The sequence below is a fragment of the Calonectris borealis genome, chromosome 2 (assembly GCF_964195595.1).
Source record: "Calonectris borealis chromosome 2, bCalBor7.hap1.2, whole genome shotgun sequence".
Taxonomy (NCBI): domain Eukaryota; kingdom Metazoa; phylum Chordata; class Aves; order Procellariiformes; family Procellariidae; genus Calonectris; species Calonectris borealis.
The window spans coordinates 131,791,082-131,803,110 of record NC_134313.1 but is presented as its reverse complement, the minus strand read 5'-3'; the positions used below and the strand labels follow the sequence as shown (position 1 = coordinate 131,803,110).

The 12,029-nt window shown below is 39.2% G+C and overlaps 1 protein-coding gene across 1 annotated transcript in view; it reads right to left on the bottom strand.

Moving 5' to 3' along the window:
* Nucleotides 1–12,029, bottom strand: part of RFTN1 (raftlin, lipid raft linker 1) — a 101,324-nt gene that overhangs the window by 44,579 nt on the left and 44,716 nt on the right. The window contains exon 4 of the mRNA XM_075143451.1: nt 3,404–3,512. Coding sequence (XP_074999552.1) covers nt 3,404–3,512 — 109 coding nt within the window. The remainder of the gene's footprint in view (nt 1–3,403; nt 3,513–12,029) is intronic.

Genomic DNA, 12,029 nt, shown 5'->3' with positions numbered 1-12,029 from the left:
CTGCGGCATTTTTAAAACCACGCTTTTCTGTGCTTATCATACTTCCCCAGGGAAGGATAATGAGTCCACAGGGACAAGAAATATGAACTCTGCAATGGGGTCAAACCGAAAAAAAGTTAACATACAAGAACTTCCTTCTGACAGAGCATTATTAAGCAGGCAACCAAGGATACAAAGATGTACTTCCTAAATTTTAAGAAGTCAGAACTGGGAAGAAATGGTACAGAAACTATCCTCCATTTCCTAACCTTTCACCAACACCACAGAGATGTGAACATAGGAGTAAAACCTTCTGCCTGTTATAGTTCTTCTAGAGCATGTAACTCAAATTGATGTGGAAAACAAAGGTCATGAGAAACACATCTGGCATTTATATATGACTGCGTATCCAAAATAACGCTTTTCTTGGGATGTCAGCCTCGCTTCTCCTCCCTCACTTGTCTCAGCAGATTCAGGAGAACACTCTCAGATGAAAAAAACGATAACAGGATACACAGAAATAAAGAGCAACTAAGGAATTAATTAAAGGCTATCCTATTTTACATGAGACACAAGTCAAAGTATTACAAAATACGGTATCTTAGAAGTAACATTTCTGACTTGCAACAACTTCAGAATGATCTGAGCCACAGTGATCAGAGGTTCAGAAGTTAGCTTTGCTCATTAAAAAGCAGATGAGCAAATCTTTAATCTCCGTTTTGCCTGAGAGCTAAAGACAGGAGTGCTAATACCAATACAGCAGTAAAGTACATACACAAAAGTTAAGTTACTTCTTTTATTGCCCAGGAATTACATGACAAAGACACCATGGGACTGTTTGAGCTCTTTAGGACATGCTGAGCTGCACTAGATCCACATTGATATGAAAGAACAAACAGAACATGGTGATGTCAACATGATTTTAAGGTACAGGAAGAGTGTACCCCATGCAATATTATGTCCCCAATACTTAACTATCTCCTGTCTTCCATGGCTCTTACCGTGGTTGGAAACCACAGTGGTGGCAAAAATGCACGGAAGAGAGTAGAGAGTCGGGCCAGAGTCCCAAAGCGCAGAAGGATCTCAGCAACAGAACACAGGTTTGACCAGAGAACCTTCTTTGGCGTTTCTTAAATGTTTTATAGTCAACATCGTACTGAGGCACTTTGTTTCAGTGAGCAAGAAGCATTCTCCAGGTGAAATAACTTCCTTGTTTTTACTTCATTACTCTTAAGCATTTATATGGAGTTATAGAAGAAAAAAGATATTACCTATGCTGTATATCATTGCAAAATTGTTTTGTGTTTGCTAGGAGCAAGCAGTTAATATTCAGTATGACATACATATTCAATGCAACAAAAAGTCAATTGAGAAAAGAAGTTATTAAAATTGCATCCTTGTTCAAACTCCATGTAAACAATACTTGCTCAGCAGTGCATAATAAAATTAATAAAATTAATTTTCTCAGAGTAGAGGAATTTTTTCTAGAAAATTCACAGCTGGAGAAAATTTTGACTTGCTATTTTGTTTTGAAAATATGGCTACTCTATTTGGTGTCTTTTTTTTTAAATATAGTAATTTGTAATGCAATAAGACGGTAAACCTGTGCTAAAAGTCTCTGTTATGAAAAGCTCCGTGATCAAGGATTTGCCTACTCAATTACAGCACTCTATTAACTTCAATTGCATTCCACAGTTTGAGAAGAATTATAGGGTTGTTCTTTTTTGAAAGCAACTGCCCTCTCTAACAGCTTTTTGTTACTACTTTCTTTGAAGAATGTCCTTTATTTTTCATTTATTTTGTTTGTAAACATCTGTTTTATAGGCCCTTAAAAGAAATGGACATTTTTGTTGCTCAGAAAAATTAGTTAATATGACAATTAATTGCTACTCCTAAATAAGACCTGTTTCCTGTGTTAGATTTACATAAAAGTGTTGAGACTTTCACAATGTGTTTAATCAGATATAGACAGTGACACAGCACACACTTGACAGCAACAGCTTCAAAGAATTTCAAATTCCTCTACATCAAATAACATCTGAGGATGAGTGACATACTCAGCCTACAGAGAAACAGTAAATATACATTTTAGCTATTAAAATTTAAATTATTATATTTCAAGAAGGCATCGTCTTAACCCTGTAATCACATGGCTTCTACCAACAGAAACATTTCCATGTCTAGAAAAACATTCTAAAGAGTCTCAGAATTGGATATTTATGGAAATAAGATGACTCCTGGATTGTCATTTTGTTTTCATGTTAGCCACACTCTTTCTGAAGTTACAAATGCAAAGAAATTTTCTGTTGCAATGATGTAAAATTTTGCTACCAGTTGTGACAGATAAGCCGCTATTTCAACTCTGACTCAAAGAACTAAAGAACAAAATCAAACATGTTGAAACTGATACACAAGAACTACACCAGTTTTGCCTAAGTGTGAATATATTGAAATAATCCCAGAAAGTATCAGAATAGAAGTACAATAACACAATAAACCCTAAAACAAAATTCGGACTCAAACTTTTGAATATTAGTAAGTGTTCAGAAAACTTCAGTTTGTTCTGATACCAAAATCTATGTATCGTAAGTATGATGACAATGATCAGATAGTCACAGCTGCATTATTTTTAATCCAGTTTTTATAATTCATAGTAAAAAGGAAAGATTGAATATAAGTGCAGTCTGTCAAGCGGAGTCCCTATCAAGCTCATACAGCCTGTGCTGAAATTTGTTCTACAAAATTTTCTTAAGTATTATCACCACAAGATGGATTAAAGCTAGGGGAGTATGCCTACTCACACTACTCTTACACCATGTGGCTAAGTAAATATAGTGTTTAATGCTAGTTTTTATAACATGCAATAGGACACAACAGATGCTGCAAAATTTGAAACATGCACAATGAATCTTCACTAAAATGGACATAACCTGCTAATTTCCAGTCTGGCAGAATATTACAGCATCAAAAATAATTTTAAAAATAAGGCAACAAATAAAGAATTGCAGGGTTCTTTTCAAATTCCCCAGTATATATAAAGGTTTATTGAAAGCAACACTATTCTGGATGACAAAGGGATTTAGGTTACCAGCACCAGCTCTAACTGCTAACATCATGTGATACTGAACCAAAACTTATATTAATCTGGGGGATTCCAGGAGTTAATAGGCCTTTTAGCTACAGTACTATCCAATAGGATACTTTGACACTAAAATAGAAATTATATATATTGTTTCAACTTGAAATGCTTATACCATTATAGGATTGTCTTCTACATTGGTAACTTAGTTGATATCATCTGTGAGAGGTCACCCTCCTGTGATACTACAAATCATTTTCTTATAATAATATGATCAAACTTGTTTCTCTCCATAAGTATAATTTCCCTTCAGATACTTAAAATTACAAAACACCACTTACTTACTTTCTTAATAAAATCGGGTATCTCCTTTTTGTCTGAAAGTTGGTTTAAAGAGGAGCAGCACTCTACCTCCAAGACATATCCTTCACTATGGACATCACCTTTTGGAGACCTAAAGAGACAGACAGAAAAAAAGAATCAGTTTCTGTTCTTAACACTGGATACCCAGACATCCCCTTTATAATATTTCCCATGGAGAGCTAACCTTCAGACAAAACTTCAGTTCCAGCACATTCACTCCATTGAGCTCAACACAGTTCTGACAAGCAGCAGGTACAGCGTCTCACCTACTTGCTAGGGAAGGAAATCACACCAAGGACTGCGGATGGTGGAATGCCTCGGGGACTTCCAAATTTCTTTATCTGTCCAAGAAACACTTTGTCAGCCTGGCATCTATGGCCAATGCCAAGGAGATGCACAGGTGAATATGCAGAAAGCAGGTTCCAACGCAATGGGCTGACAGATGCTCTGGGCCCCACAGGGCAGCCTGATGTAGGGTATAATTAAACGAATCCCTTCTCTTATCTACCACCATTCTAAGTCAATATTTAAAAATCTGGGGTTAATCAAAGTAGTCTATCCTTCAGTCTTACCTTATACTTTGCTGTTAAATGTAAAGCTATGTGTGAAATCCCTTCTCTTTCAGAAGACACTAACTCCTAAAATAATTCAAAGTGTATGTATCTGCCATATACATTGCTGAACGTCAGTGCTGTGGAAACATCGGTATTGGTCAAAATATGCCAAGGGGAAGTTTGGAAGTTATCCTGAATGATCTTGAGAAACAGTCCATAGGTGTGCACTGCGAAGCAGTGCTACTGAAGGCAGTTCTTATCTCCTCTGGACTCACATGAAAGGAAACTGATACACCTGATCAATAAGAGGAAATCTAGAGAATCATTTGTTTTATTAGTTCTTTAGGAGAACACATGGAGGAACGTACAAAAATAAAAGCTAGCCTATAATTCTTGGGATTAGTAACAAAGTAGTTATCTTAACATCCCAATCAAAAGATCTAGTTTGAAATAAAGAACTAACCCTGGCCAGCAGTTGCTTGATGCTCTGGGTACCTACAGGACAGGAAGAAAGGTGCAGAAGTTTGAACTGGGAGTGGAGAGGAAGCAGTGAAACAACAAAACAAGGTCTTTGCAGGCTTGCCACGCTTGCAAAAGCAAGTCTGTGTAAAAACCCTGTTCTGGGGACTGAGATTGTGTGACATGTAAAACACGCTTCAGCTACAGATGGTCTCAGGGGCTTTCCCGAGATGCTAACAGTTACTCGGAGCCATGAGATGCGTAGGCTGCTGACTGCAAACTGGCAGTGTGTTTCCTAGGCAATACTGCAGAAATTTTCTGAAAGCATCACATGACATTGTATTTTGTACTGGATCCTCCCACCTTCACACAGGCTATACTCTCACTTCATTTCTCTTATCTCACTTACACATGGGACAGGCAGTACGAGACTATGGTTTGGGAACACTGAAGCCTACTTGTTTTTCCCCTCCTTTCTAGGTTCTTCTCATAACTTATGGTCCCATTCTGTTCTTCACTCTGGACAAAAATTTTAACAGAACATTGGTATTCATGGAAACTCTCCAAACCTCTTTATAGGATTTACAGAAATCATTGTTGGGGGACTAGAAGTGTTCCACCACTACTCGTCTGTAACAGGCGTACAGAAATTAATTTAAGCAGCAAAGAACAACTTTGCCGAGGAAAAAAAAAATCATTTTGTGAGGGACAACACATGAACTGAAGACAATCATTTTTGCTCTTCTAGATGAAGTCCTAGATAAGATAATCTATTCTGTGCAGATTTTCCACCACAGATGAACTCAATGAATTCAAGAACATAAAAACAAACTTAAGAAAGTCTCCCTGCTAGAGTACATACTGTTATACCGACATTTTTTCTAAAATATGAATATGACTAACTGGAAACGTAGACCTGATGTTACCTAGCCATGTTCCAGAAAGAAATAAGTATGAGCTAGGGCTCTCTAATGCTCTAGCAATCAGTAAAACCATCAAAACTGCCACTTGGTATTGCAATGCTTAGTCCATACAACATCAAACGGAGCAAACACAATTCTCTGGTGCTTCAGTTGTTGTATAATAACAAACCAGAAGTGGGTTACTGGAATGGGCAGCAAGAAACCAAGCCCTTTTTAGACAACCAATCCCATTTTTGGGGGGACAACACCAAGCCTCTACAAACACTTCCCTCGTCGGGGCAACCCACCACACTCACCTTCCAGCCTGGCTGAGGAAGCCATACTCCCAGCCTGGCAACTTTGAAATAATACAGCTCAAATTCAAAGTTAAGATACCAAATCCCAAAAATGAAGTATGTGCCCCACTATCCATGCTTGTTTACATGCAGATGACACAAAGCTGAGTGGTGCGGCTGACATGCCCGAGGGATGGGAAGCCATCCACAGGGACCTGCACAAGCTCCAGAAGTGGGCCCATGTGAACCTCATGAGGTTCAACAAGGCCAAGTGCAAGGTCCTGCACCTGGGTCGGGGCAACCCCCGGTATCAATACAGGCTGGGGGATGAAGGGATTGAGAGCAGTCCTGCCGAGAAGGACTTGGGGGTACTGGTGGATGAAAAGCTGGACGTGAGCCGACAGTGCGCTCACAACCCAGAAGGCCAACCATATCCTGGGCTGCATCAAAAGAAGCGTGGCCAGCAGGTCCAGGGGGGGGATTCTGCCCCTCTCTGGTGAGACCCCACCTGCAGTACTGCGCCAGCTCTGGAGCTCTCAGCACAAGACAGACATGGACCTGTTGGAGCGGGTCCAGAGGAGGGCCACGAAAATGATCAGAGGGATGGAACACCTCTCCCATGAAGAGAGGCTGAGAGAGCTGGAGTTGTTCAGCCTGGAGAAGAGAAGGCTTTGGGGAGACCTTATTGTGGCCCCCAGTACTTAAGGGGTCTTATAAGAAAGATGGCGGCAAACTTTTTAGCAGGGTCTGTTGCGATAGGACAAGGGGTAATGGTTTTAAATTAAAAGAGGGTAGATTCAGACTAGATATACGGAAGAAATTTTTTACAAGAAGGGTGGTGAAACTCTGGAACAGGCTGCCCACAGAAGAGGTAGATGCCCCATCCCTGGAAACATTCAAGGCCAGGTTGGACGGGGCTCTGAGCAACCTGATCTAGTTGAACATGTCCTTGCCCATGGCAAAGGGGTTGGACTAGAAGACCTTTAAAGGTCCCTTCTAACCCAAACTATTCTATGATTCCATGATTTAACATGAGGCCCAGAACAGGAAAAAATGGGACAAACCCAGAGGCACAATCCTTCCTGTGCCCACTCTTTCACTGAAGCCTGTTCTTCACATAGTGTTCAGGTCTCCACGCGAACTGTGGCACTGCTGTAATGACTTGCTGTGACAAACATAAAACCTTGCTAGCTCCAAAAGAGCAAGAAACACTGCATCTTCATGTTTAAACCCACTGGCTATCTGTAAAAACAAACTCTTTTCAAACTATATTGGTGAGGTTTATACACAGGTATAAGGAAGAGGGAAGTTTGCCCTTGAACCACTCTCTCCCGATTCCTCTCCTCCCCCTCAACAGCTTCCTGGAGTCCGATTTTGTGCAGTTGTTGGAGGACCTACTTCCAACTTCTTTGAAAGGAGTACAAATTATCTGAGATACAGATTACATCCATAAAAGTATAGTGATTCTTACTGCAACTGCTTAAAATGACCTGTTTATTTTCCCTCCTTTAACAAGCACTTACTTTGAAATACACTTGCTGCTTGTAAATATTTAAGCAAACAGGAGACAGTGAATTCTTCCTCTAAGTCTCAGAGCTACCGCTGCACTAGGGCTCATGAAAGAAATTGCATCAAATACCACTGCACTCTGTTAAGAACATTATTTTACAGAACACGCGTAACAGATCCTACTAAAGGCCATAAAATCTTTAGTTAAAATCTTCCAACAGAAGTACTCTATATTACCAAAAAGTATTTTTCCATGCTTTCAAGTAAAATACATCCATATATGTTAAAGGCAAGTCTTTGTCTATACTGGTAGTTTTCACCTTTTTAGGAAACATTCAAGAGCCTATTATTCTGTCGAAAACAAACAAACAAAACAAAAGCCATAGCTTTTCACATAAAAATAATAAATAGCTGTGGATTTCACAGACCGCAAAAATAATTTTCTGAGCAAATCCAGGTGGGCAAGAAATTACTTCCAACCTCTATACAATAAACAAAGTATTTCATAAATATCATAAAAGTCCCTTGTTAAACTCCGAATATTATTAGTATAGCCATAGAGAAGTAGCTAAATATAGGTACAGGTAAATTCTATACTGCACAGAAATTACTATATTTTTTGTTTTATTCATTTAATGGGACTACTTTTAGGACCACTATCATTAGCGACTATGAATTAGGACCCCCAAAATACACACATTCATCAAGATCACAGAAGTCAGAGGAAAAGTCAAAAGCAGAGCTCAGGTCTCCTGAGTTCAGTCTTGTCCCTGCTCCCTGTTCTCTTCTGAAGAAGGACTGATGTCAATCATCTGAGAAATAACCCAATAATCCATACTCTGGAGTCTCTTATCAGGTTTATAGCACAGGAAGTTACTGGGAGTCCATTGTATAAAATATGTTAAAATTAAAGCAATGGTTTTATGTAAAGTTAATTTCCACTTTCCCATCATAAAATATTTTGCAACAGAAAGCGAAAGAGAAATACTGAAATCAGTTTAGTCAAAAAAATGTGTAAGCCCCAACAGTTTGAAAGAGCTTCCTTTTCTTCTGGATGTACAGTCAGCAATTTCTTCCTCTTCTCTTCCTCCTCCTAGGTTGGAAAACTGAATCTTCCTCCCTTTGTTGTCTGCAAAGATTCAAGTTTTTTTTATTACCTTTGTTCTTCTAATAAAAAAATCCCTGGGTTAATTAAAAATGGCCCAGCCCTGAGAGAAGCACACCTGGATACAGTAAGGCTGTACCCTTCTTGGAAGCTAAGATGAACCAGAGAAGCTGGTACACCCCGACTCATTACAACGCCCTGTACTCACTACAATGCACTGTGTGATACCTGAGAGGGAACAGAAGGGACAGTGCGAACACCGCCACGGCTTCGCCTGCACTAGGGAAGGACAGCCTCCTGCCCACCATCCCAGGAGAGGACAGCCACAGGTTAATTGTGGAGACTGACAGAAAATTTCACTGTATCTTATATACCCTGGGCTTTCATGTGTGTTTCTTCCTTTGCTACATATCTCATTGTTTGTTTATCTTTATTGATTTTCCCGAAGAAGGACTTTTCTGTCACTCCAGGTACCCTCAGTGACCACCATGGACAACCTTAACCAGGGTGTGGCAAAGAGCTGAGAGGGGATTTCAGGCTCCCTGGCGCTGCGCAGAGGGACGGCGTTTGCAGGCCCGTCGGGGCCGGGGGTAGAGGGTACCCTCAAGTGTTACTGATACATAAAAGGCTGAGGACCACAGACTTAAAAAGAGTGGCGTCTTGAATCCTAAATAGGACCTCTAGTGCCACTAAAAAAAGAAGAAAATACGTAGAATAAATAAGATTTTCACTTATAATTGGAAGTTCACTGGCCAAAAGTATTTTACGATGGTTGTTTCAGTAGGCTGTCATTTCCTGTACAGCTGTTTGCAGTTAAGCACCATTTCATGGTGGATAAACCGTTACCAGCTGTAGAGTACCAGTAACTTACACAGTTACTATTAAAGCTGACAACTCGGTGTCTGTTACAAACTGGATTTCCAATCCTTTTCAGATACAAGAAGGAAATGAGGGAGCCAACATTTGGTCCTAATCTTCCTGAAGTTCTCCATGCCCATGAATTCGGAAAGCCGAAAGCACACTTGTAAGCTATGCAGACACTCTAAAATGACTATTTAAGATGATGCTAGGAATATTAGTGCAGTTTTGAGATTTTCCACTACACACGAATAGCTCTACAGTCTAAAATATAACTGTGCATTTATAACAAACATTACAAAAAAATAAAACCACATCAAGGTGATTAACATGAGCAGTTGGTATCTGTATAATTCCAGGTTAAAAATCTAGCAAAACTAGAGTATCTGAAAACCAAGAAGGCAGCAATTAAAAACCCATATGTTTTTATGACGCCCACCCAACAAACACACCATTTTGTATAAAAATAAAAGCAGGTATATTGTATCATAACAACCTCAACTCTAACCCGCATGATACTGTTTTAACTTCATTACCTAAGCATTTTCTTTACTAGGAATTTTCTATATAGGAACCCTTATCACTGGAATATATATTATTCATTAGTAAAATTTATAAACTTTTTTTAATGACAGCATAGAGAGTTTCTTGAGAAAAGTTCAGGCATGTATGGATACATAGGCATCTTCAATGTGCAGTGTATATAATTTTGAGAATACAGATGAAAGAACATTTATTTTGGGTCAACATTAAAAGTTGTTGTAAGGAAATATGTATTTCTTTGAACTTGAAACAAATAACAAGCTTTAAAAACTCAAGCCATTGTCCCTTGAGCTAAAGGAAGGTATCTGTTGACTCTTGGGTATGGAATAAATATTATTTTTTCAGCAAGCTGAAATCAGCCTGCTGAGAGCAACAACACACACTGCATTTGCACACAAAACGTGTTTGATCCTAACGCTCATGAAGGCAAGGTCAGACATTTGCCAAATTCAAGCCTAAATCCTACATGAAAACCAAACAGATACACATACGCACACACATGCATTTACATTTAAATTAAAAATATATTGTACCAATGCAAAGTATCTACTTTCCAGAACTCAAGCATCACAGAAGCACTGGAGGAGATCACTGCTAGTGAAACGCCTTCGACTGGAGTTCCTATATATCTGCAGAGATCTTTTGTAGCACATTTCAGGGCCCATGAAGGAGAAGAGGGTTGGGGACAGTCAGCGTGGATGTAGCAAGGGTAAATCATACTTGACCAACCTGATTGCCTCTGATGTTAAAGTGAGTGGATTTGTGGACGAGTGAAGGGAGGGCAGTGGCTGTCATTGATAGCAATTTTAGTAAGAGGTTTGGCACTGGCTCCCACGCTATATATGAAAGTTAGGGTACTACAGTCTGGAAAACCAGATGAGTAAAAACCAGTTCCATGGTTAATGGTGACCTCCTGTCTAAAGGCCAGTGACAAGTGAAGTCCCCACGCAGGGGTCTGCAACCTGGGACCTGTCGTGTATAACATCTTCATCGATGACATGGAGGAGGGGACAAGTTTGCAAATGACATCGGAGCAGGGGATGCAGCTGATGTGGCAGAGTGCGTGCTCCAAGAAAGCTCGAGACCACTGTGCATGTTTTATACAGTGATGTGCCACTGAAGGTCAAATGTAGCATGAAAAATTTTCACACGGAAAATGAAGAAATATCCACAGAAACTCAACGACAGGCTTGCCAGGCAGAGGCACTAGTCATGGCTCAAGGCTCTCTCCACTGAATTCTACACAAAGTCAGAGCAAGAATTTTTTCAAGTGCCTATCAAAAAAACTTGAAGAGAAGAAAAGCTTTTGGGGGCTAGAAGGTGTCTCAAACAGCTAAGAATCAGAAATTTGATTAAATGTCTGTATGTTTTTAGAAACATTTTCCTCTGCCTTCGGAAGGCAAGTGTGCAAATCCAAATGCCAGAGAACCAAACCAAGACTTCACAAAGCATAATGCTTCCAGGCACTGCTGCTTCTTCCCAACATAATTATGTCTTTTCATACTTCATCAGTTCCTTGGTATATACAGTCTTCCCTTCTTTCATGGGAAGGGCTGTTCACTATTATTAAAAGGGGAGTTTAGTAAGACTAGGAAAAGACAGAATGAAAGAGTTGGTCTTTCAGGTGTGAAAAATCAGTATTTCCCCTTCAGTCAACATAATTAAGCAAATACCAAGTGGACGCTGACAACTGGAAATGCAAACATAGCATCAAAGAAACAACACGACGACTACTGTCTTGTTTAAGTCATTTCATATTGCATGTTTATGCCATTTCAATCTTTTGCATTTACATCATACTACTTTTCATTTTCTATAAATCCAGACTTTCTATAAATCCATTTTCTACATTTTCTGTAAATCCAGACTTTAAATGACACAGAGGACACAAAAATTTAGCTGTAGAAGATGCCATTAATTGAAATCACTTGGAATTAATGTTGCATACCAGCAAAAAAAAAAAAAACCTGTAAAAATCCTCTTTTACTATTAAACTTTTGAACTCAGTCTGTCAAATTCCTTTTCAGATAAATAGAATTATTTTTGGCCAAGTGATGAAAGTTTGCATTTCATCAGGATTAATGGATATAGGGAAATTATAGAAATAGAATCAGAATCATCTCATCAAGTGAATCACTGGAACACCTGACACCTCATTATTTTACAGAAAGGGAAAACAGCTGCAGAGTTGTTGGAGGTAAACATAGAAGTCTACTCTAAAAAATTTATTCTTAAATTATACTACTTAGTCTACTTCTGCATGGCAATGTTTCCCTGCTGGTTGCTTTATTGATTGGAGGCAAAACCTGTAGAAGGGTATGTCCTAGGACATAGATGGAACAACGGAGAGAAAGACCTCTCTGGAATTCAATTTATATCCCC